At 54.3% G+C, this 22,419-nt stretch overlaps 2 protein-coding genes and 1 non-coding gene across 10 annotated transcripts; 1 reads left to right on the forward strand and 2 right to left on the reverse strand.

Moving 5' to 3' along the window:
• Positions 1-612: 612 nt before the first annotated feature.
• On the reverse strand, positions 613-22,417 carry LOC118881626. The gene is made up of 6 exons (XM_036826751.1): positions 22,344-22,417; positions 22,058-22,285; positions 21,742-21,829; positions 16,025-16,128; positions 3,573-3,748; positions 613-1,210 (listed from the first exon to the last, which is right to left on the reverse strand). Exons 1-6 carry the CDS (start codon positions 22,415-22,417, stop codon positions 1,164-1,166), a joined length of 717 nt encoding a protein of 238 aa, XP_036682646.1. The 3' UTR covers positions 613-1,163.
• RAB26 (RAB26, member RAS oncogene family) lies at positions 6,387-13,242 on the forward strand. Of its 8 annotated transcripts, none has more exons than XM_036824786.1 (9): positions 6,389-7,321; positions 8,389-8,499; positions 10,946-10,987; positions 11,080-11,146; positions 11,310-11,389; positions 11,794-11,859; positions 11,960-12,016; positions 12,107-12,183; positions 12,285-13,242. In XM_036824786.1, exons 1-9 carry the CDS (start codon positions 7,127-7,129, stop codon positions 12,385-12,387), a joined length of 798 nt encoding a protein of 265 aa, XP_036680681.1. In that variant the 5' UTR covers positions 6,389-7,126; the 3' UTR covers positions 12,388-13,242. The 8 variants fall into 8 exon arrangements, with proteins under 8 accessions (XP_036680685.1, XP_036680687.1, XP_036680680.1 ...); XM_036824788.1 differs by having other exon boundaries at positions 6,391-7,321; positions 11,337-11,389; XM_036824790.1 differs by lacking the exon at positions 11,960-12,016 and having other exon boundaries at positions 6,387-7,321.
• On the reverse strand, positions 21,935-22,017 carry LOC118882172. The gene has a single exon (XR_005016719.1). It is a non-coding gene; the product is annotated as a small nucleolar RNA SNORD60 (small nucleolar RNA).
• Positions 22,418-22,419: the final 2 nt, after the last annotated feature.

Below are 22,419 nucleotides of genomic sequence, written 5' to 3' on the forward strand. Positions count from 1 at the left end.
GCTTTCTCTAGTTGCAGCAAGCGGGGGTTACTCTTCATTGCGGTGCGCAGGCTTCTCATTGCAATGGCTTCTCTTGTTGCAGAGCATGGGCTCTAGGCACGCTTAGTGACTTAGTGTGGCTCCAGTAGTTGTGGCACTTGGGCTCAGTAGTTGTGGCTCGCAGGCTCTAGAGCACAGGCTCAGTAGTTGTGGTGCATGGGCTTAGTCGCTCTGCGGCATGTGGGATCTTCCCGAACCAGGGATCGAAACCGTGTCCCCTGTATTGGCAGGCGGATTCTTATTATTTGTTTGTTTGTTTGTTTTTTGGCTGCATTGGGTCTTCGTTGCTGTGAGCAGGCTTTCTCTAGTTGCGGGGAGTGGGGGCTACTCTTCGTTGCGGTGCGCAGGCTTCTCATTGACGTGGCTTCTCTTGTTGCAGACACACGGGTTCTAGGGGCGCAGGCTCAGTAGTTGTAGTTTGTGGGCTCTAGAGCGCAGGCTCAGTAGCTGTGGCACACGGTCTTAGTTGCTCCGTGGCATGTGGGATCTTCCTGGACCAGGGCTGGAACCTGTGTCCCCTGCACTGGCAGGCGGATTCTTAACCACTAGACCACCAGAGAAGTCCCTGGCAGGTGGATTCTTAACCACTGCGCAACCAGGAAAGCCCTAGTCCAGATCTTTTAATGGGAAAATCCTATCAAATGTGGAAAGATCAGATAGTTATGATTTTATTTATACTCTTAGAGAACAAGGATCATATCTCAATGTACTTTATGCATATTTATGCATAAATATGCAATGTGTTTAGTAACATAATTTGGATACCTAAAAAAACTTGGACAAAGATAGAAAAAGAAATCCTTAGTCCAGTGACTTTTAGGTCTGTTCAGCCACAGAACCCTTGTTTCAAAGTCCCAAAATAGAAAACTTGAATGGCCCTGTTCCAGCTGAATAATGGACCCCAAAGATATACAGGTCCTAATCCCCAGAACCTGTGAATATTACCTTCCATGGCAAAAGGGGCCTTGCACATGTGATTAAATTAATGATCTTGAGATGGGGGATGATCCTGGACTATCCAGGTGGGCCATAAATGTAGTCACAAATGTCCTTATAAGGAGATTTGGGAATTCCCTGGCGGTCCAGTGGTTAGGACTCTGCACTTTCACTGCCGAGGGCCTGGTTCAATCCCTGGTCATGGAACTAAGATCCCACAAGCCGTGCAGTGTGGCTAAAAAATAAATAAATAAGGAGATTTGATGGCAGAAGAAGAGAAGGCCAGGTGGCTATGGAAATGGAAATTGCAGTGATGTGGCCACGAGCCAAGGAAAGCTGGAGGCCACCAGAAGCTGAAGAGGCAAGGATTCTCCCCTGGAGCCCCCAGAAGGAATCAGCCTTGCTGACATCTTGACTTTAGTCCCATTAGACTCATCTCACACTTCTGGCCTCTGAGTGTAGGATGATAAATTTGAGTTGTCTTGTGCCACTGTGTTTGTGCCACAGCAGCAATAGGAAACTCACCCAGGAGCCATTACCAAACCTAACAGTTGTTACTCCTGAAGGACAAGATCTGGTGGGGGAATGAGGACTTTTATTCTTGCCTTTCCCTTTTGTGTTGTTGACATGCCTGCAAAACTCATATATTATTTTTATAATTAAGAGAAAAGAAAAGACAATGCAAGTGAAGCACTTGGCCCACTGCAGGGGCACTCCAAGTGCGCAGACTTCAGTGGTTGTCATGGTTACACCAGGGTTCATTTTATTCCTTTACACCGACACCGATGCCTCCCCTGCCATGAGGCCACGTGTGGTACTCAGGAGCCACGAGGCAGCTGGCGGTGTTCTGTGCTACTGGAGTCCAGAGGTCTCACCCACATGGGGCCTCAGTGCAGAGTCTGGATCAGATTGAGGCCTCCCCCGGCACCCACCACTCTGTGGCGGGCACGTTTTATGTCCTGAGACCGCCAAGAGTATTCAGGTATGAGTACCTGAGCAGCTGTGGGAAGCAAGGACAGAGGGTGGACCTACAGGGAAACAGCCCTGTGCTCCAGCCCTCCCACCAATTGGTCCTTTTCCCCTCAGGCAGGGATGGACACCCACCCCTTACTACCTACAGGGCCTCAGTGCCACATGGGGGAGGGCGGGGCAGGTAGGTGTGTCCTCTTGGGAGCAGGACACTCAGTGTGGCCCCTGTGCACCCGGGCCTCTGGGGGCGGTGGGGGGAGGGCTCCTCTGACATGAGCCGCTTCCTCAGGTAACTCTGGTGGAAGTCACATTCCGTGCTGCTGCAGTTCCTCTCTGATGTCTCCATGGCAACGTTCACATGGATTTCATAGAACATAAGGTGTTTGAGCTGGAAGGGACCTCGGAGATCAGTTCCTCCCGCCCCCTCATTTCACAGAGAGGGGAGCAGGCCCAGACTGTGTATGCCACACGCCCGGGGTCAGCCAGCAAGCCAGGGACCCAGCCGGGGCCTCTGCCTTCTGGCACCACTCCCAGCCAGGGTCCCTTGCCCTCAGATCGCAGACAACTGAATTCCTTAGGACTGTCTTCTTGGGAGGTGCTCTGAGGGCACAAGTTTTGGGGGCTCTGCCCCTCCCCCTTTGCTAAAGGACGCTGAAGTCCAGCCTCGCTCTGCCCTGCTCAGTCCTGGAGCTCTCATTCCCGTGCTTGGTGAGGGCAGGAGTGGGCACGATGGGCACAGTACTCAGGAAGCTCACAGGCTGGCGTGGAGGCAGTGCAGTCCCCCAAGAACCACTGGAGAGCAAACGTGGTTCCGTGTCTGCGGAGCAAGAGCTGGGGTGGGAGAAGCCCGGGAAGTTTGCCCAGAGGAGGAGGCTCCAAGCAGAGCCTGGGACGAAGGTCGAGGAGGACTCTCATTCCTGTCTAAGGCTGCCTGGCTTGAGGGCCACACCCTGTGGGTGAGTGGGAATGTGAGCATGAAGCTGGAGGGCTTGGAAAATCGGGTTCCAGAGAGAGACTGCCCCAGGCCATAGGTTCCAGAGGGTTCTCGTGTCTGGGGACTCATGGCACACGTCACTCTAGGACAAGGGGTTCAGACACATGGAAGGGCAAGTCAGAAGGCAGAGTGTAGGAGCTGAAGGCCCTGGACATGAGGGGACCAGGAATCTGGGCCAGCAGAGGGTGCTGGGGTGAGGGTCCAGAAGTGAGGCCTGGGGTTGTTCCATCCCTTTGCTGGGACATGGAACCATGTAGCCCCTCCCCTGCCCAGCAGAGCCAGCCCTATGCCAGAAAGGTTGAGGGCTTGTAGGTCTGTATCCCCCTCCCCAGGGACACAGACCTCACTCCTCACCTCTACCTCAGCCCCAGGGCTCACTTCAACTCCAAACCCTGCTTCAGGGACCTGGCCTGGCCTGTGGGGGGGGTCTTCTCTCTAGATTAGAAGATCCCGAGAATATGGGCATCCCCAGATCCCGCCAAAGCTACGTTCCTGAACTTTCCCACCAAACTGGTCCCTTTTCTCCCCCTTGCTGGGTACCTGTTCTCATTCTCTATGGCCATGTGATGGACATTTCCAAATGCTCAGAGTCTGCAGTGTGGCCGGGACGCAGTGCTCGGTGGGGACAGCTCACCTCGGCTCTGCATGGAACCTGCCAGGGTGTCTTCTTCACTCACATGGATGGCAAGTGGGGTCCTCTCCACCTGGGCTTCTCCATGAGGCCACCTGGGCTTTCTCACAGTATGGCAGCTGGGTTCCAAGAATGAGTGTTCCAGGAGACAGGAAGGGAGAGCTGCCAATCTGGAAGGTCTGGGTCCAGAAACAGGCACAGGGTCACTTCCATTGGTCAAAGCAATCACAGCTCCTGCCAGGGTAGGAGACATAGACCCTCCCCCTCACTGGGAAGAGTAGCAAAGAATTTGCCATCTTTTTTTTTTTTTTTTTTTTTTTTTAATTTTTATTTATTTTTTTTAAAGTATTTATTTATTTATTTATGGCTGTGTTGGGTGGGTCTTCGTTTCTGTGCGAGGGCTTTCTCCAGTTGTGGCAAGTGGGGGCCACTCTTCATCGCAGTGCGCGGGCCTCTCACCATCAGAATTTGCCATCTTTAATCCATCTTAGCACCCTCTGTCTCTGCCCCAGGGGCTCTGACTATTTCTTGCCTCCCCTCTGGGCCTGCAGATTCTGTCTCTCCTGGAGGTCCCCTCCATCCCCATTACTTCCCCATGGGCTACTGCAATCCCCTCAAACTCATCTCCCTGTCCACAGGCTGCACCATCCATCCCCTCCTGGCCACTCCCTGTATTCCTATAGCAGTGCCTTCTCTCCATTGCTCTCCTCAGAAACCATGCATGGCTCCCTACTTCTCACTGAACAATTTCCAAGCTCCTAGGCAAAACATTCAAATTCACCTTACAATCTAGCCCCCTCCTATGTTACCTATTAAATTAGCACCCATTTCTTCCAAGCCACTGGACCACACTTTGGCCTCTTCTGCTCAAACTGCCCACCTACTGGCTCTCTGAGCCTGAACATATTCACTCTCTCCACCTGGCAAGTTTCTCTATCTCCACCGCTGTTGGACTCCTGCTCAATCTTCAAAGCCCAGTGCAAATGCCCCTCCTCCACAAAGCCCTGCTCTCACTAATCATCACACTAGTCTTACTCTCATTGCATGTTGAGGCATGTTCTCCCTTAAATCCTTATTGGCAGTGATGTGTCCTCTTGAAGTGGGGCCCACATTTCTAACTCATACTTCTTTCACCAATTTAATAACTGTTTGTTGCGGCCTGGAGCCAGATGCCAGGGATATGACGGTGAGCAAGACAAGCTGCTTCCTGTGCCCAGAGAGCTTACATTCCAGAGAGTGAGACAGATGGCAAATAGAGGAACCAAGAGACATAATGATCAAAGATTAGGAGGACTGTGGGAAGGCAAGAAAGGCAAGAAGGGGTGCTGCGAGGCAGGGACCAAGAATTCCCTCTTTTCAAGAAAAATGAGAGAACTGGATTTTTACATACTCTCCTAATTTTAAAGGTTGCAAGGTCAAGTCTTTCTCCTCTGCTCTCAGCTTCCCTCCCCTCCTAGCTTCCCACTCTCTCTGGAATGCCTGCCTCCTTCTCTCTTCCTGGTTACCCTATCAGCAGCACCCCCAACTCAGGACGCCCCACCCCTAGGGCACCCAAACTCCTCTGTGGTTCCCATGCCCTGGCCATGCTCTGGCAGCAGCTGGCAGGAGGACGTAGGGAGCCCACTGCCTAGGATGCTAGGGCCAGTGGGCATCCCTTACCCTGGGCCAACCTCCCTGACGTTGGCCTCCTGGGAGTGAGACACCTGGAGTCCCCAGGGCCCCAGCAGTGGGAACCCAACACCCCCACCGCAGGCCTCACTAACCGCATCTGGCCTGGAAGAAGTGAGGAGCCAGAGGAGTGAGACAGAAAAGGACACCAGGGGGCCCTCAGAGAGCTTCCTCAGGTTGGTCCCCAGCTCTGACAGAGCCCTGAGGGATAGGTCTCTGTCTCCAGGGAACCTCTGGGCAAACCCTGCCGGGGACAGTTTATGCTCTCTGGAGCCAGAGTTCCCATGTAGAAATCCCGGCTCTGCGACTTCCTGCCTGGTGACCTTGGACAGCTCCCTTCCCCTCTCTGGGCCTCAGTTTACCATCTGAACACTGGGGATCAGAGCAGCACCCACTTCACAGGATAGTTCTAAAGATGACATGCACCTGGCACACGATGGCGCTCGGTGAAGGGCAGCTTTCCAAAGCCTCTCCCATGCAGGGCCCTGCCAGGCCCTTTCGAGGAATTGCTTTGTTGGGCGGCATCCTTCCATCTGTGTTTTCCCAGACCTCTGAGCCCTAGAGACAGCTTCTGCCCATTATAATTATTTGGACTCTGGGCACTGCCAGCTGAGAGGGCTCAGGCCTCTGAAGGGCCCAGGCTCCCAGTGACAGCTGTCATGTCTCAGGACGGAGGAGGACAGAGCAGGAGGGCTGCCCTTCGTCTGCACCTGCTGCCCCCAAGCCCTGGGAGAGGGGCATCTCTGCTCACCACTCCCAGGATTCCATGACCACCTCAGCCTCACTCTCAAAACCCAAAGCATCTTGGGTGGGAGTCCTGGGACAGAGCCCCAGGAAGTCCAGGAGGGGAGCAGGTGCCAGGTCCTGGAGAGGAGTCCGCCAGGGACCAGCATAGGGTTGGATTATCAGCACTTGAAAGCACTGGAAAGCCAAGGAGACAGCCACAGCCTGGCAGAGTGGCCTCCCACCTCCTTCACCTCCCAGATCCCTGAGGGCAGAACCCCAGGGGAGGGGACTCTCAGAGGGCCTGCTGCTGTCTGTGACAGTGACTTCCCTTTCCCCAAGGATCCTGAAGCTTCAGCCCAGCAGGCAGAAGCTGCGGGGTAGAGCGCCCTGCCGCTCAGCCTGGCAGCTATGTCCTGTCTCTGATACCCAGCTGTCAGCTGAGCCCCAAGCGGCGGGGCGCACCCGGGTTTGTTTGCCAAGCCCGAGTGTTGGAGCTTCCTGGACCCTCCTGCCCTGGAAGGGAGGGGGTCGGTGCCGCAGCAGGCCAGGTGGCATTTCCGGCGGAGAAGGGACAGAATCCCAGGGTGCCCATCCCACGCAGGTCCACTGCCTCAGTTCCTCAGGTCTCACGGCACTCTCCTCGTCTCAGGCCCGGAGGCAGTCCAGTGGGGGTCACTGGGCAAGGGGCAGAGCCGGGCGGGGCGGTGCACAGCCAGCAGAGGAACGACAGGACGCCGGGTACTCCCTCCCTCACCCACCGCCCCCCACCCGCACCCAGGCCCGATGCAGATATGGAAGGGCGTCGCTGGCCCTAGGGCAGGGAGGTAGCTGCCCCCAGTGGAAAGAGGCGCTCGGACCCCGAGCACCCAGGGCAGGGCCCGGACCTCCTGACCCCGCCCCCGGGGAGGCCATCTCATTTTCATGGCCCCGCCCGAGAGCGGCCATTGGTAGCTGCGGCGGGAGGCCGGGCCTGAGTGGCTGCGGGGCTGTGGGGCGGCGGGGGCGGTGCGGTGCGGAGCAGGGCGCCGGGGAGGTAGCTGCAGCCGCCGCGGGACAGTTTCGGCTTAGGGTCTGGGTCTGGCTCCGAGGGCGCGGGGAGCAGGGTGTCCTGGGGCGCGGCGGCTGCAGCGGGAGCGTACTGAGCGCCCGCCAGCCCGCCTGTCATGTCCAGGAAAAAGACCCCCAAGAGCAAGGGGGGTAGCGCGCCCGCTACCTCCGCACTGCCCGCCACCCACGGGTCCCGGCCCGTGCGCCCCGGGACTGCGCGCCCTGGCCCCGACGCACCTCCCAACGGGCCCCCGCAGCCCGGCCGGTCTTCGCTTGGCGGCGGCGGCGACTTCTACGACGTCGCCTTCAAGGTGAGCCGGGCACCCACAGCCCCACGCGAGCGCAGCAGGTGGCGTCCGGCCGGAGCCGAGTGGGGAGGGGGTCCGGGGAAAGGGTGCAGGGCCCTGCAGACCTTCGGCGAGGAGCTGGCTCGAGCGGCACCCCGCAGCTGCAGTTGGCATGGCTGGCGCGGTGCATCTCACACACACACACACACACACACACAGCTGTCAAACCCGGGTTTGGGATACCCAACATATGGCAGGGCCTGCCCCCTCCCCCTCCCCACCCCCCACCTAGCTGGCATGGCCGGACAAGGGGTCCTGCGGAAGTCAGAGCTTGGCAGGTGTCCTCTCCCTGTTCCCTTATGCTCCTGCCCCCACCCACGCTCATCATTTCCCATATGCTGCCTTCTCTCACCCCCAGGGTCTTTTGGTCTCTTCTCTTTAGGAGGCGAGACTAAGAAGAGGTTTGCCAGTTTGGTGGGGAATGCTGGGGCCTCCTTCAGGCCAAGGCAGAAGCTTGTGAATTGTGGGGGCGGGGGTGGCAGGCCCATCTTTGGGTTTTGGAGCCTTTGGCAACAGGCTGGGGGAGGGGAGAAGGAGAGGGAGGCCTGACTGCCCCTCCCTGTCCACAGACGTGGTCTGAGCCTCTCCTCATGTCAAGATCTGACCCTCACTTGGCAAATTCCTCTAGGGCCTTGCTGGGATTGGAAGAAGCCCCCTGGCACAGAGGTCCCCCACCCAGGCCTCCCAGCGGCCAACCCTCAGGTTCTGCTCCCCACTAAGCCCCAAATGCTCCCCTTCCAGACCAAGCATGGTGTCCAGGTACCACCCTGGATGGAGGCAGCTACTCCCACTCCCCACTGATGGAGACAGGCCAACGTTCAGGAGAGGGGACAGAACCTTCTAGAGGTGGAAGCTGGAAGTCCAGGCCCTGTGTCTCCCCCAGGCCCTGCTGAACCTGCAGACTTAGGATACCTCCCTCCACTCCTGACCCTCACCCACAGCCCATCTGACCAGGCCAGCTCAGGGAGGACCAGACACCCCTCCGGGTGGGCCAGCACCCAGGTCCCCTCTGCTCTTTCTTTGTGCCCCAGGTCATGCTGGTGGGAGACTCAGGCGTGGGGAAGACCTGCTTACTTGTGCGCTTTAAGGATGGGGCTTTCCTGGCAGGGACCTTCATCTCCACTGTGGGCATCGACTTCCGGGTAAGAGTGGAGGCTGATGTCCCGAGCACTAACTGGGCCCAACTGGGCCCAGCCCATGCCCTGGGCCCCCAACACCAGCTAATAGCTGCTCAGAACACCCCTGGGCAGCTGGTTCTCCATTATCTCTGTGGCACTGACAGGCTCATGAGGTGGAGCTCCTGGCTGGACCACCTGGCTCCCACGGTCAAGGTGGTTGAGGTGGGATGCCTTAACCACCAAACTGCCTGCCTCCCGACATCTCAAGGTCCTGGAGAGAGGTGGTGGCTGTATACAATCGAAGCAGAGTGGTACCCCTGTGCCTGGGGTTGGCACAACCCTGGGGGCTGTATCTTGTGCATTGGGGGCGGTGGATGCTGGTGTCCCCATGGGAACTCAAGACCCGTGTCCACTCAGGAGGCCAGCATCGCTGCCCGACTGTACAGAGGGGCCCTGAGGTGCCAGGTGGCCTGCCCAGTCCGTACCAGACAGATGGCTGTGGCACTGAAGCACACACCCGGTCTCAGAGCCAGGGAGAAGTCCCTGCCCTTGGGTTAGGAGGCTTACGGGAAATGTTCCCACCTGGCTGCTTTCCCTGGCGGAGCCCCCTCACCACCTCACCCCCGGCTAGAGGGCTATGTCCTGGGGTCCTTCTGGGGGAGGCCCCTGTACTCTTGACTCCCCAAGAGCCCTCCAGCACCCCAAGCAGCCTGTGGGGTCACAGGGGAATGATGGGGGCCACAGCCTTAGGCCTGCAGGGCTCAGGCATCAGTCTAAATTCCACGTGCTGAGGTGATGTGTTCTCAGCAAATCCCAAATTTGCATTTTTCTCACCCTTTAATTAGACCCAGTCAGCAGAAAGCTGGCAGGGAGGCCCCTTCTGGGGACTGGGAAGGGGGGGCTCCCTCCAGTCTGGGGAGCCATTCTCTACCCTGTCTGTGGGGGCAGAGCCCCTCAAGTCCTCTGGGATGAAGTAAGGGTTGAGGTGACAGAAGGGGGAGGTTTAGGCCCAGTCCTCTGCCTGTTCTGGCCTCACCTCCCCCCTTCTCACCTCCCTCTTGGCTCTGGGGCAGGTGGTGAGGCTGTGTGGTTCGCACCCCTGTTCAGGGTGCCAGGGAAGGCGGGATGTCCTCCCCAGGCTCCCTGCAGCGGGGCAGATGGCTGCACCCAGTTCCCTGGAGACCCAGAAGCACCCTGACAGCAGGCACTGGGTGAAGAGGGAGGTGGTGCTGTTTCCACCGCCCGGGGCCTCAGCTGCTGGTTAGCAGCTCCTGTCCCCACCCCAGCAGATAGGAACCGGAGTTGAGCCACTCCCTGCTCTAGTCCTGAACTGGGAGGGCCTGGCTAGGGAGCATCATCAGCCAGCAAGCAAGCACATAATGAGCACCCACTGTGTACCAGGCCAAGTTCTGGGCTCTGTGCTTACTGCATGGAGCCCTATCCTCAGGCAGCTGCCGTCGGAGCGGGAAGAGAGGCTTTCAAATTACAACAAACGCTTTAGCTCGTACCAGGCCAGACTCATTTCTCAGTGCTTTGCATATAGTAGCTCATAAAGTAATCGGGGCAGCCATGTGATGAGCACCCGGGCTACCCCCATTTGTGGCTGGGGAAACTGAGGCACAGTGTTAGTAATGGGCCTGGGGTCACACGGTGGGTGACTTCAAGTAAGTCCTGCAAGTGGCTCTGAGCAAAAGGAGCAGTGTGTGCAGAGCTGTGAGAAGTGCTGGTGGCCTAGGAGAGGGGGCTGGAGCAGGGCCTTGAGACCTAGGAGCAGAGTGCAGGGAGGAGGCGTGCAGTGTGAAGCTGAACAGGCAAGTAGGCTCGGGGAAGCCACCGGGGCTGGACACCAGGGGGAGGAGGTCAGCTGGGGTAAAGGAGAGAGAGGGGACGGGCTGGGTGCAGAGCAACAGGACTCAGTGAGTGACTGGGGTGGGTGGTGACCGGGGGCCCTCCAGGGCAGGGAGCTGGTGGGGCTGTGTGTCAGCCCTCCAGGATGGGCAGAGGAAGAACCACCTGGCCCAGAATGGACACAGCTGGCCATGGAGGGCGGCAACCTTCCAGTCCATCAGGACAGCCAGCTGAGCGGGGGCAGCCTGGGCACCCTCTGTGCACGGGTCACCAGGAGGGGCTCAGCAGCAGGAGGTGTAGGAGGTATGGGGGAGAGCTGGGTGGACACCAGGACTTGGATTCAAGGGGAAGCTTTATCTGTAGGTAGAGGGCAGTGAGGTAGTCGGACGAGAACAAGGTGTGCCCTGGAGGCAGAGCCAGCTGAGGCCCGGGATAATGAATTCAGGGACACACCGGGGGCCCCTCAGTCCCAGGCTCAGTCCTGGCCTGGCACTGCCTGCCTCTCCCCCCCCATCCACCGCCTCCCCCCCACCCCCGCCGGAGGGTGGCACCGGTCTAGCTGCTGCCTAGGATGGTGCACTCGGCCCTGGGCCCTCCTTGGAGCTGGCTGGTTGTGTTTCAGAACAAAGTTCTGGATGTGGATGGCATGAAGGTGAAGCTGCAGGTGAGAGGTGACTGGGGGAGGGGGAATTGAGGGCAGGGGGCACCTGGGAAGGACTGGGCAGCCCTGACAGCTGCACTATGCCCTTGCTGCAGATCTGGGACACAGCTGGCCAGGAAAGGTTCCGCAGCGTCACCCATGCCTACTACCGAGACGCTCATGGTGAGCTCATGGGCACCGTACCCTAGCTCCAGGGAGTCGGGGCCACACTCCCTAGGCTTCTGCTTGGAGGAGGGCACCCTGGGTGTGAGTGGGCATAAGTGTGAAGGGTGCGATGCGTGAGGGTGAGGGTGAGGGTGATGGGGAGCCGCTGTGGGCTCTGCAGGTGTCCTCACTGGCCCTCTGCCCCCAGCACTGCTGCTGCTCTATGACATTACCAACAAGGCCTCCTTCGACAGCATCCAGGTCAGTGGCTTCCTTCCTGGTGGTGGAGACAGGCTGAGATGGGGCCTGACCCCATCCCCAGCCTCCCTCAGTCACAGATGGCATCAGGGTCCCAGAGAGTTCTGAGGACCCTACTGACAGTGGGGAGAGGGAAAGACTGCCCCTCTGGGCTCCTGATGGCCCAAGTACAGTGGCTCAGGTTGAGAGTGAGCTGAAGGGGGCCGGGGTGACCTTCTAGTCCACCAGCCCAACTCCTTAGATAAGGTACCTGTTGGAAAGCCCCTGCAGGGCACATGGGAAGCACTAGTTCAGGGGCCCTCCTGTTAGCCAGACACTGACAGGCACTCTGTGGGGTGTGTCCTGGAGGGGGGCAAGGGGTGTCAGGAGCTCCAGCCTCCAGCCTGTCCTCAGCTCTCCCCCCACAGGCCTGGCTGACAGAGATCCAGGAGTACGCCCAGCATGACGTGGTACTCATGCTGCTGGGGAACAAGGTGAGTACCCCAGCTTGTCTCATCTACCCTGGCTCTACAGAGGGTGGAGGGTGGCAGGGGAGTGAGCTGGGGCCAACTCTCACCAAGACTCCTGTGCCAGGTGGACTCTGCCCAGGAGCGTGTGGTGAAAAGGGAGGATGGGGAAAAGCTGGCCAAGGTGAGCTGCGGTTGGGTGGGCAGCCAGAGAGTGCCCCTGGGGCTGCAGGGCCTGAGCTGTCCCCACCAGGTTGCCAACCGCTGTTTGCAGGAGTACGGGCTGCCGTTCATGGAGACCAGCGCCAAGACGGGCCTCAATGTGGACTTGGCTTTCATGGCCATAGCAAAGTAAGTCCTGGCAGTTATCAGGAAGACCCCCAGACCCAGCGCCTGAATCCCCTTGTTGGGGGTACAGGCTACCCTATTCCATGGTCATCCCTGCCCCACAGGGAGTTGAAGCAGCGCTGCATGAAAGCTCCCAGTGAGCCTCGCTTTCAGCTGCACGACTATGTCAAGAGGGAAGGCCGGGGGGCCTCCTGCTGCAAACCCTGAACCTGGCTGGGGACAGCCACCAGGGTGTTCTCCTGGAAGACGGGATAGAGTGAGTCTACACACCCCTGACTTCACCACCCAGCAGCCACTCCCAGGGTGTCTGTTTCTAGGAATCCCAGGCTGAGCCTTGCCCTTCCCTCGTCTGGGCAGCCATCCAGAGCCTCAGTCCCAACAAACAGTCTTCAGGAAGCCAGAGGGTCCGCAGCCCTCCTTCACCTGCTGCTGCCTGAGGGCCGTGCCCCCAAGGCCTTCACAGAAGAGCAACCAACTTCTACACAGGAGGGCTACCCAACAATGTATAGACTGCCAGGCGCCTGGTCCTCCGGGCCACGGTGCTCTGCCGCCCCCTCCTGGGCACGCCCAGCTTCCAGGCTGGGCTGCGGTGCCCACGCCACGTGTACAGTGCCTAAACGCCTAGAAAGCCATGTCTGCAGCTGCACATGTTGCCCAGGCAGGATTCCTGCCCACACCTGGGGCAGCAGGCTTCACCGCTCATCACATCATGCATCTGTGCCCCAAGGACCAGAGCTGCCTGCTGCCAGCCCACCCACCAGGAGGCCCTGGTTCAAACATCAACAGGGTCTTTCATGTTACCTTGGAGGATGCCAAGGCTGTGGCTTTGTAATGCAGTGAATAGCATGTGGGAAGCCACAGAAATGTCAGGCAAACCAGGACTGCCAGCCCTCGCCTGCTCACCGGGGTACCATCTCAGCAGGCTGATACAGGGCCTGGGCTTGGCAAGGTCAAGACAGGGGGGTGGGCAGGGCACTCCACCTTGTACTAAAATCTTCAAGTCAGTGTTTTGATTGAGAGCTTTTGTTTCCAGTCCTAGTGAATAAAGTTGTGTTTTCTGGAGTGCCTGCCTTGTCCATTGAAAGAAAGCAATGCTCAGGGACTGTTAGTGAGGAATTAGAGGAATTAAGAGTTCACCACCCACCCCAAGGCAAAGGCACACAAGAAAACCTATCCTTACAGGTAAAAATAGAGAAGGCGGTCCAAATAGGTGGAAAGTCACTGGCGTGAACTTCCATTTTCATGCTCTGCCCCTAACCGAGACTGCCCAGGGATGACCCAGTCGTCCCACGGAGTCCTCTGGGGTGCAAACAGGCATGAAAATAAAGACACGTGTGCTCCAGTCAACTCACCACCTTTGCTTTATTGCTAAGCACTTCAGAGACTTACAGATGTCTCCTTTGAGGAAAGAATCCAACGAGACCAAGAATCCAGCAGAGACCAAGACTGTGAAACAGATGTGTTGGGCTGGAAAATCCCCTTGACCACAAGAATGAGGAAACTGTAGTTGCTTTGTCTTCCACCCAGTCAGGGCCTGAAGCTCCTGCTAGTACCTTATCTTGAAGTGTCAGCAGGAGAATGGTTGCAGCTGCTCAGCCACCTATCTCTTACCTCAAATCTCCCAAGTGACGTGGACCCCAAGAACTCTTTATTGGGAGGATAAGGGGCAGAGGTCTGTCTTCTGCAGCTTCTTCAGGCTGGCACTGGGCTCGTGGACCCTACCTAATTGGGGCCACGGAACTCTCGCCCTGTCTTGTCCAGGGGCCCCAGGGTGACTTCCACTGTTACTCCGGTAGGATCTATGTCAGGGAATGGCTGGAATCCCTGCATCACTATCATCTTGACGTGGAACTGTTGCAACCTGGAAGCAAACTTAACAAGCAGATTAAAAAGGCAGGGGCCAAGGGCTTCCCTGGTGGCACAGTGGCTGGGAATCTGCCTGCCGGCGCAGGGGACACAGGTTCAAGCCCTGGTCCGGGAAGATCCCACATGCTGTGGAGCAACTAAGCCCGTGTGCCACAACTACTGAGCTTGCGCTCTAGAGCCCGCAAGCCACAACTACTGAGCCCGTGTGCCACAACTACTGAAGCCCGCGCGCCTAGAGCCCGTGCTCCGCAGCAAGAGACGCCACCGCAATGAGAAGCCCACACACTGCAACAAAGAGTAGCCCCCGCTCGCCACAACTAGAGAAAGCCCACACGCAGCAACAAAGACCCAACGCAGCCAAAAATAAATAAATTAAATAAATTAAAAAAAAAAAAAAAAAAGACAGGGGCCAAAGTTCAGTAAAAGCATTATGGCAACTAGAGGCCCAAGCAGGGGGTAAGAACCAGGTCACACTTGGTAACACCTCCTTAACTGCAGTCTAGTCAGCGCTTGGGTTACCCTGTCAGAAGGAATGAAGCCATTTGGCATGGTCACATTTTCTTGACGTCCTCTTCTACTAGCCCAGTATTATTGATGTAGGTGCAACATGTCTTATTGATAACTGCACATACTCCTCCTTGTTCGGCTTGGAGGAAGTCCAAGGCCAGTCTATTAGCCATCACTTTACTAGCCAAGGAACTTAGAGACAATGAGAGTCTGGTGAGTGCATTCCCTGTGGATGCACTCAGGACAGGGCAACCGAAAGATTGCGGAGCACCATTTCATGATAAACAAAGCCTCCCCAAGGGGCCACCAAACCAACGGCAGCTCCATTTCCTGGCGAAAGGAGGCCAATTGCCCTTTTGCCCCAGGCGTGGGTGATGTTATAGATGGCAATACCTGGGTTTGTTTGGTTACTCAGTTGGCCTAGCGTTACATTGTCCTGTAAACAGAGCACTGTCTATACAAGGAAAGGCCACAGCTAATCCCAGGAAGGGAAAGAGGAATTGGGGTTTTTTGAAGAGGACAGTCAGTTTGCACCTGGACCACAAAGGAATAGATGTCTGGGAGGGGCACATGCCTGACGTACTGTTGTGGAATTAAACCACTTCAGTAGCGTCCCCCAAGGCGGGGGTTCCAGTACAGTTGGAGGAGAGGATCCCACCACTGAATAAGGGTGTATGAGTCTTTACGAAGGCTTTGGGAGAGGCAAAAAACATGTACCACACGTGGGGAAGATGTGTGTTAGACGCTTGGCGCCAGGCCTGTCTAGGAGACACACATCCCACCGGCCAGCTGATCTTGGAGGCACCAATGGGTGGCGTTGCCTGTTTGGTCTTCGCAATTAAAATTAGGGGTAATGGCAGTGATGTCAACCACTGGTGCATTGCAGAATTTAGTTCCAGGCTTCTGACGTGGGCAGCAAGATGAGTTACCTTTATGACAGAGTAGAAGACAAATAAGATTTGATGGGGGGAGCTTTGTGTGCTGGATGCACTAATGAGAGGGGTCAGGTCCAGGCATGGAAGCTGTGCCAAGGGCTGGATGTGGACTCTGAGAGGAGCAGGGGTCGCAGGACCTTCAGCCAGAGTAACTTCAAGGTCATCATTACTGGGTGTGTAGCTTAGTCCTTTAAGCTTATAGGCGTTGCTTTGAGGATTGGGATGGTAGACCCAGCACTGAGACAGATTCTCTCCCTGAGCAATAATTCTTGAGAGATTTACTACTGCGTTGGATCCTCACTCCCCTGACATGAATCCCCAAAGGAGGGGGAGAAAAGTCAGGGTGACTGATAACTTCATAATGACATCAATCAGAGTTCTAATTTAGGAAGCAACCGGAATGCAAGTAGCATTAAAAGAAATCCTGCAGTAAACAAGAGCCCAGTAGCAAATACGGGCTCCCAGCCTACTGTCACTTATCTTGCTTTTGTTACCCGCAGAGCCCCAAAGAAATTAATGTCAAAGTGAGAGTTTACTTATCAATGCAGTTGTCCCTTGGCTTGGGGATCACCTTCTTGAAGAGGTATTTGAGGTCTTGGGCAGGTTCATGGGAATAGCTGGGATGTGGGTCTTCAGGTTCCTGTAACACATCAGTGGAAACAGGTTTAATTCTGGGTAGATAGACCCAACTAGTGACTCCCTGAAGTTTAACCGCTGTAGGGTTGCTTAGCAAAACTTGATAAAGACTCTTGCTTTGGGAGTAGCTGGTCACCAGGGGACTCATTTTTCCAGGTCTTTAAGAGCACCCAGTACCCAGGGTTTACAATGGAGTAACTGGGGCTGTTATCTGGGGAGAGCTGAACTGTTTCCATATTCTTGAATAGCCCTTCGGACCTGGCCCAGGTTAATAATGTATTTAAGGTGTGCCTGGGTTTCTAGGCTGGTTACCACGTCCAGGGCGAGGAACAGCCTACCATGTCATTTCAAAGGGGTTCAACCTAGTTGTTTTAGGGGCTGCCCCGACCCTTAGGAGTTGCTGGCAGCAGGTGGCACCACCTGCTATTATCAGGTTCTGGTATTTCCTGACAAAGAGTTTACCCAAGGTTTTCTTTAGGGTATGATTGGTCTGTTCCACCTTTCCTGAGGACTGAGGTCTGCAGGACAAATAAAGGTAGTATTTCCTAGGGTCTTTTGTGTAAACTTTGCTATGAATTGAGGGTCCACTGTCAATCTGGAGGTGTCAGGGCAACCTGAACCTAGGGATAATTTCCTTCAGAAGTGCTCTAGCCACTTCAGTTGCTTTTTCTGTCCTAGTGGGAAAGGCCTCCACCCATCCAGTAAAACTACCCACAAAGACTAATATTTGAAGCCCTGGAAAGAAGCCATCTGAGTGAAATCCATTTGCCAGTCCTCTCCTGGCTAAGGCCCACGTTGCTGGACTGGGCTCACAAAAGCGGGGGGCTTGAGATGGCCTCCTTATTTATGGGTGGCACAGAGGGCGCAGGCTCGAGTAACCCTTTGATTACATCTGGGAGTCATTTTCTCGTTAAAAGCCAGAAAAACCACTGTAGACACAGTATCCTTCCCCAGATGGAGAAAAATCACGTAGGCCTTTAATTTTCCATTGGTCAGAAAAAGCAATTTTTGATGCGTCACCAGCCTTCTGTTCCCTTAGTTCACCCTTTTTCTCGTGCCCAGGTTTCCTCAGGAATACCTGGGCACGTTAGAAGGGGTAAGGGATGGGATTAATGTCATTTGTTGTTATCAGGACTGCTTTCTCTGCTTCTCCATCTGCCCTGTTGTTCCCTTTGATAATTTGGGAGATTTCCCTTTTGGTGTCCATGGCAGTGAATGACTGTTACTTGATTTGTTTGGTTTTTGAGCTGCCTCTGTGAGATCTCAGCCCCATACTTTACAGGGGGGTTTTTTGCATTCAAGTCCTCTTTCCATATAGCTCCATTGGCATGTAGAACGAGATAGGCATATTTAAGAGCCTGTGTATACGTTTATAATTTTTCCTTCCCCTAGGGTTAAGGCTTGGGTTAGAGTTCGGCCTTCTGGGCTGCACAAAATTTTCACCTCTATGATGCTCTGCCCTCCTGAGCCCGTCCTTACATGAACTGCCATCAGTAAACCATTCTACCTCAGGATGGTCAATGTCTTGATCTGTCATATCAGGCTGATAGGGATAAACCTGGTCAAGGTAGGAATGTATTACCTTTGGGATTTCAGCAGGCATCAGTGTAGTTGGGTTGAGGGTGTGGCAAGTTTTTAATTTTATTGATGTAGAGTTGATTGATAATGTTGTTAGTTTCTGGTGTACAACAAAGTGATTCAGTTATATGTATATACTTTTCCATCTTTTCCGTTATGGTTTATTTCAAGATACTGAATACAGTTTCTTGTGCTATACAATACGACCCTGTTGTTTATCCTATTTATTAGTTTGCATCTACTAACCCCAAACTCCTAGTCCTTCCCTCCCCCAGGCAACCACAAGTCTTTTCTCTGTCTTGAGTGTTTTTGTTTCACAGATGATCCTTTCTGTAGTTTGAATTCCACAAATAAATGATATCATATGTTATGTCTGACTTACTTCGCTTAGTATTTCTAGGTCCATCCATGTTGCTGCAAATGGTATTATTTCATTCTTTTTAATGGCTGAGTAGTATTCCACTGTATATATCTACATCTTTATCCACTACTCTACTGGACATTTAGGTTGTTTCCGAGTCTTGGTTATTGCAAATAATGCTGCAGTGAACACTGGGGTGCATGTATCTTTTCAAATTATAGTTTTGTCTGGGTATATGCCCAGGAGTGGGATTGCAGGATCCTATGGCAACTGTAGTTTTAGGAACCTCCATACTGTTTTCCCATAGTGGCTGCACCAATTTACATTCCCACCAACAGTGTAAGAGGGTTCCGTTTTTCTCAGTGTTGGGAGTTTTGAGGGTTACCTCTGGGGAGTCAAGAAGTAAACCCTGGTACTTAGTACAGTGGCCTCCAGTTAGCCAGTGGTGGCCTTTGATCTCTAGAATCCTTTGTACTTGATGTTGGGGGGCAGGGGTCTGGACTTCCAGTGGCTGTCCAAGGTAAGCTTGTTAGCTTCTTCCACTGATAAAGTGGTGGCAGCTGCTGGCCGAAAGCAGGAAGGCCAACCTCAGGGCACATCATCTAGTTGTGTGGAAAAATAGCCTATTGGCTGAGGAACGTCTAGTTTCTTTTAGGACCTCCAGAGCTTTTAGGAGGTTAGGACTTCTTTTAGGTCCCCTGCTTTTCAGCCAAATACAAAATGAATGGCTTTTTAAAATTGAGGAGACCCAGAGCAGGAGCTTTAATGAGGACCTGTTCGATACTATCAAAAGCCTTTTCCTGTGTTCCTCATCCCAAAGTAATGGTTCTGTATCTGGGCTTTTAATGGCTTCATATAGGAGCTTAGACATTAGCCCAAACCCTGGGATCCAGAGTAAGCAAAACCCTGCCTTTTTACCTTTGTAAAAAGGTACAAAGAAACGTCTTTGGGGCACTTAGGCCTAACATACTCGTTTTCTATCTTGCGACAGCTGTCTACTTCCAGGGTTTATAATGTGTCCCATGTATTTAACTTGTTGCATTGAGATTTGTGCCTTTTTCTGGGAGACCCTGTAACCCTGGACCTCAAGGAAATTAAGAACTGCAATGATGTTCTCACTTGAGTCTTCACGGTGGGGCTACATATTAATATATCATGTGCATACTGTAGCATAGCCCCTTTTAGGCCTATTTCCCTTGGTTCCTTTCCTAGGGCCTGGGCAAACACTGTGACTTCTCCCCAAACCCGTGGGAGGTAGTGTTGTCCAGGTGTATTGTTGCATCTGGCCCGAGTGGGGGTTAGTCCACTCGAAGGCAAACAGATTGTGAGGGATGAACTGGGATGTAAAAGGCGGCACCCTTGAGGTCGAGCACAGTAAACCATTTAGCATTTTCAAGGACTTGGGCTAGTCTCTTATAAGGATTGGCCACAAGGGGGAGTATAGGAACTACTGCCTCTTTTACTGCTGAGGTCTTACACCATCCTATATCCCCCCATTAGGCTTAACTGACACAATAAGAGTATTGCATTGCGACTGACAGGGAACCAAGAGGCCATATTTTAAGAATTTATGTATGAGGGTTTGTAACCCCTTTTTTGCCTCTAACCTAATGGGGTACCGTCTCTGGTTAGGGTAAGCAGCTTCTGGCTTAAGGCTAGTTTCTGCAGGTTGGGCATTTATGGTCCTCCCAGGGACTCCTTTGTCCAGTTTGCTGCAGGGTTCACTGCTTGTAGAATATGGCTGGGAACAAGCCCTTGCTCTTGTGTTGATCTGCCTTGGCCAGGGTTAAGATAAGGGGCTGCTCTGCTCAGGGCCTCCTAACTGTAATATCACCTTGAGGGAGCCCAAAAGATCTCTCCCTAGTAGTAGGGTAGGACACTCAACTGAAAAGGCATGTTCAAAATGGCAAGTGAGAGCCCCAGTGAAGGGTACAAGGCTTGCCATTGACACCAGTCACTGCAGCTTTTAGAGGAAAGAGGCCCAGCGTGAGAAATCAGGGCAGAGTAAGTGGCTCCTGTATCAATATAAAAACTTGACCTTACCTGCCACCAGGGGCTCAAGGGAGACAGACATCTTGTGGGGGCGGGGCAGGGGGAGCCGCGAGAAGCCCTGGGCTGCTTTAGTCATCCAGCATGGCCATCTCAGGAGCAGGAGCTCCCATTCCCCTTGAGGACCAAGGGCAGTCCCATCTCCAGTGACTGGTCTGTTTGCAGACTGGGCAAGGCCCGGGAGCTTCTCCTGGTACTCATGGGCCCAACGGCCAGGTGACTTGCATTTGAAGCATTCCCCCTTGGTCTCGCCTCCAGACTGATGGTTGAACCTTCTTGCCCCCTTTGGGTTGCCCTGAGGTTGCAAGGCATGGCTGACAGCAACAGCTATCAGTTTAGCTTGAGCCTTGGCCTGCCTTTTTCCATGTTGAGTTCTATCCTCTTCCTCAGTTTGATCTCCATTATTAAATATTCCAAAGGTCACCTCTAGGAGTTTGTGGGCCTAACTGTAACTTTCGGAGTTTTTGCCTAATATCAGGGGCAGCAGGGACTGACCCTTGGGAGCAGAGAGATCTGTTAGCAAATTTTCTAAAATGCCTCCACAAGCTGTCCCTGAGAGAGAACAGGGCTTTCTTCTTCCTTTTGGGTCACTTCCTTGACCTTTTCATAGTTGACTGGCTTCCAAATGCACTTTCTCGTTCCTTCTAATAGGCACTGGACCTTGTGACTCCTGGCCTTTCCCCCCCGCCAGGCAATTATAATCCCAAATGGGCTTATATGATTTGGGACTGCGTCCCAAACAACATAAATGTTGGGCTGGTCCCTGGCGAACTGGTCAGCGTACACTTGTGCTGCTGCCCATATCCTCTGCTTCTCCTCATGGGTACAGCAGGTAGATAAGACCATTTGGACGTCCTTCCAAGTTAAATCAAGGGCCAGGATTAGGGCTTGAAATCCATGAACCTACTAGGGTCTTCAGAAAATTGGCCCAGTCTTTGCATTGGGCTAAATCGGTTAAGAAAGGCGCATGTACTCTTGATTATGCCTTTGCCATTTGCCACTTCCCTAAGTGGGCATATTCTCCCTGATCCTGGGTGATAGGAAGTTCCACTATGGCTTACTCCAGCAGGACCAGCATTTTCAACCTGGGGTATCGTTGGGTACAGAAAGGCACAGGGAAGAAGGGTCTGGGATTGGCCAAGGGAATCTGGAGAAGTACAGGTACTTGTAGAGTAGGGAGGGCTCTGTTTCCCCCTTAAGAGTTGGGATGTAGTTAAGAGAAGATTGTCTAGAATAACGGGAGGGTTCTGATTCCCCAGGTCTCTAATTACAGGAGCTGCATAGAGTGGGATTACTGGAGTTGGGCACAATGGAAGGTGGCACAAGGGCAAAGGAGTGTCGGTAGATGGTGAGGTAGGAGACTAGGCAACAGAAGAGTCCAAAATCATTCACCCTGCTTTCTTGGTAACAAAAATAAAACCTAAGGGGTCCTGTGAATTCTACCCGACATAGCATTAGATTTGGCAATGTTACGGGAGCAGTTTAGGAATGAGATTCAAGAAATCCTTTCCCCAAATGGCGCAAAATCCCAGCTTCCCGCCAAAAAGGGAAGCCTTAGAAAAGAAGAGAGACAGAGAGAGGGAGAAGCCAGCGGTCTCCAGGCGCAGCTGGGCAAGGCCCGTGATCTACCTTGAATCCAGGGATCCGAGTCAGGGCACCAAGGCCCTTAGACTGATGCTGATTTACGTCAAGGTCTCCAGCCGGATCACCGACAGTCCTGAAAGTCAGAAACCGCCCAAATGCAGACAGATGCCCAATCCTGCCACTTTCGGCAAGACCTGTTTTCACCCCCCAGACCCTTCCATCAAGGGGGCGCATCCTAAAGCCTCAGTCTTGCAAAATAATCAGACTGCGCGTGCAGTTTTCATACGAGGTGTCAGAAATTAAAGCAATTCATCACAGGCTCGGAACTGAATTTGGGAAACCAGGCCCAGCCCAGCCTTACCTATACAGAGAAGCAAATCTGGAAATTCCGACTTCCCGACGGAACTGGGGGCAGGGGAAAGCAAAAACGTGTAGAACGCTGGGGACCAAGATGGGTCTCAGGCGGAAGCTGGACCCGGGGGCTAGGTTGGCTGGCAGGTTTGGGCCACCTCCCCAACCCCCTCCGGGCCCGGTTCCTCCCTCGACCGTGGCGTACGGAACAAGAAAAGACGACCTCCCCAACCTCGTACTTGATCCGGAAAGAACTCAGGAGCCTGAGGCTCAAGCTTTTATAGAAACTGCCCCACCTCTGCGATTGGGCAATCTCAGCGGAAGTATCTCCCCTCTTCACCACTGATACGCTCCTTTCTCTACTCTCCATGT

The sequence above is a fragment of the Balaenoptera musculus genome, chromosome 15 (assembly GCF_009873245.2).
Source record: "Balaenoptera musculus isolate JJ_BM4_2016_0621 chromosome 15, mBalMus1.pri.v3, whole genome shotgun sequence".
NCBI lineage: Eukaryota > Metazoa > Chordata > Mammalia > Artiodactyla > Balaenopteridae > Balaenoptera > Balaenoptera musculus.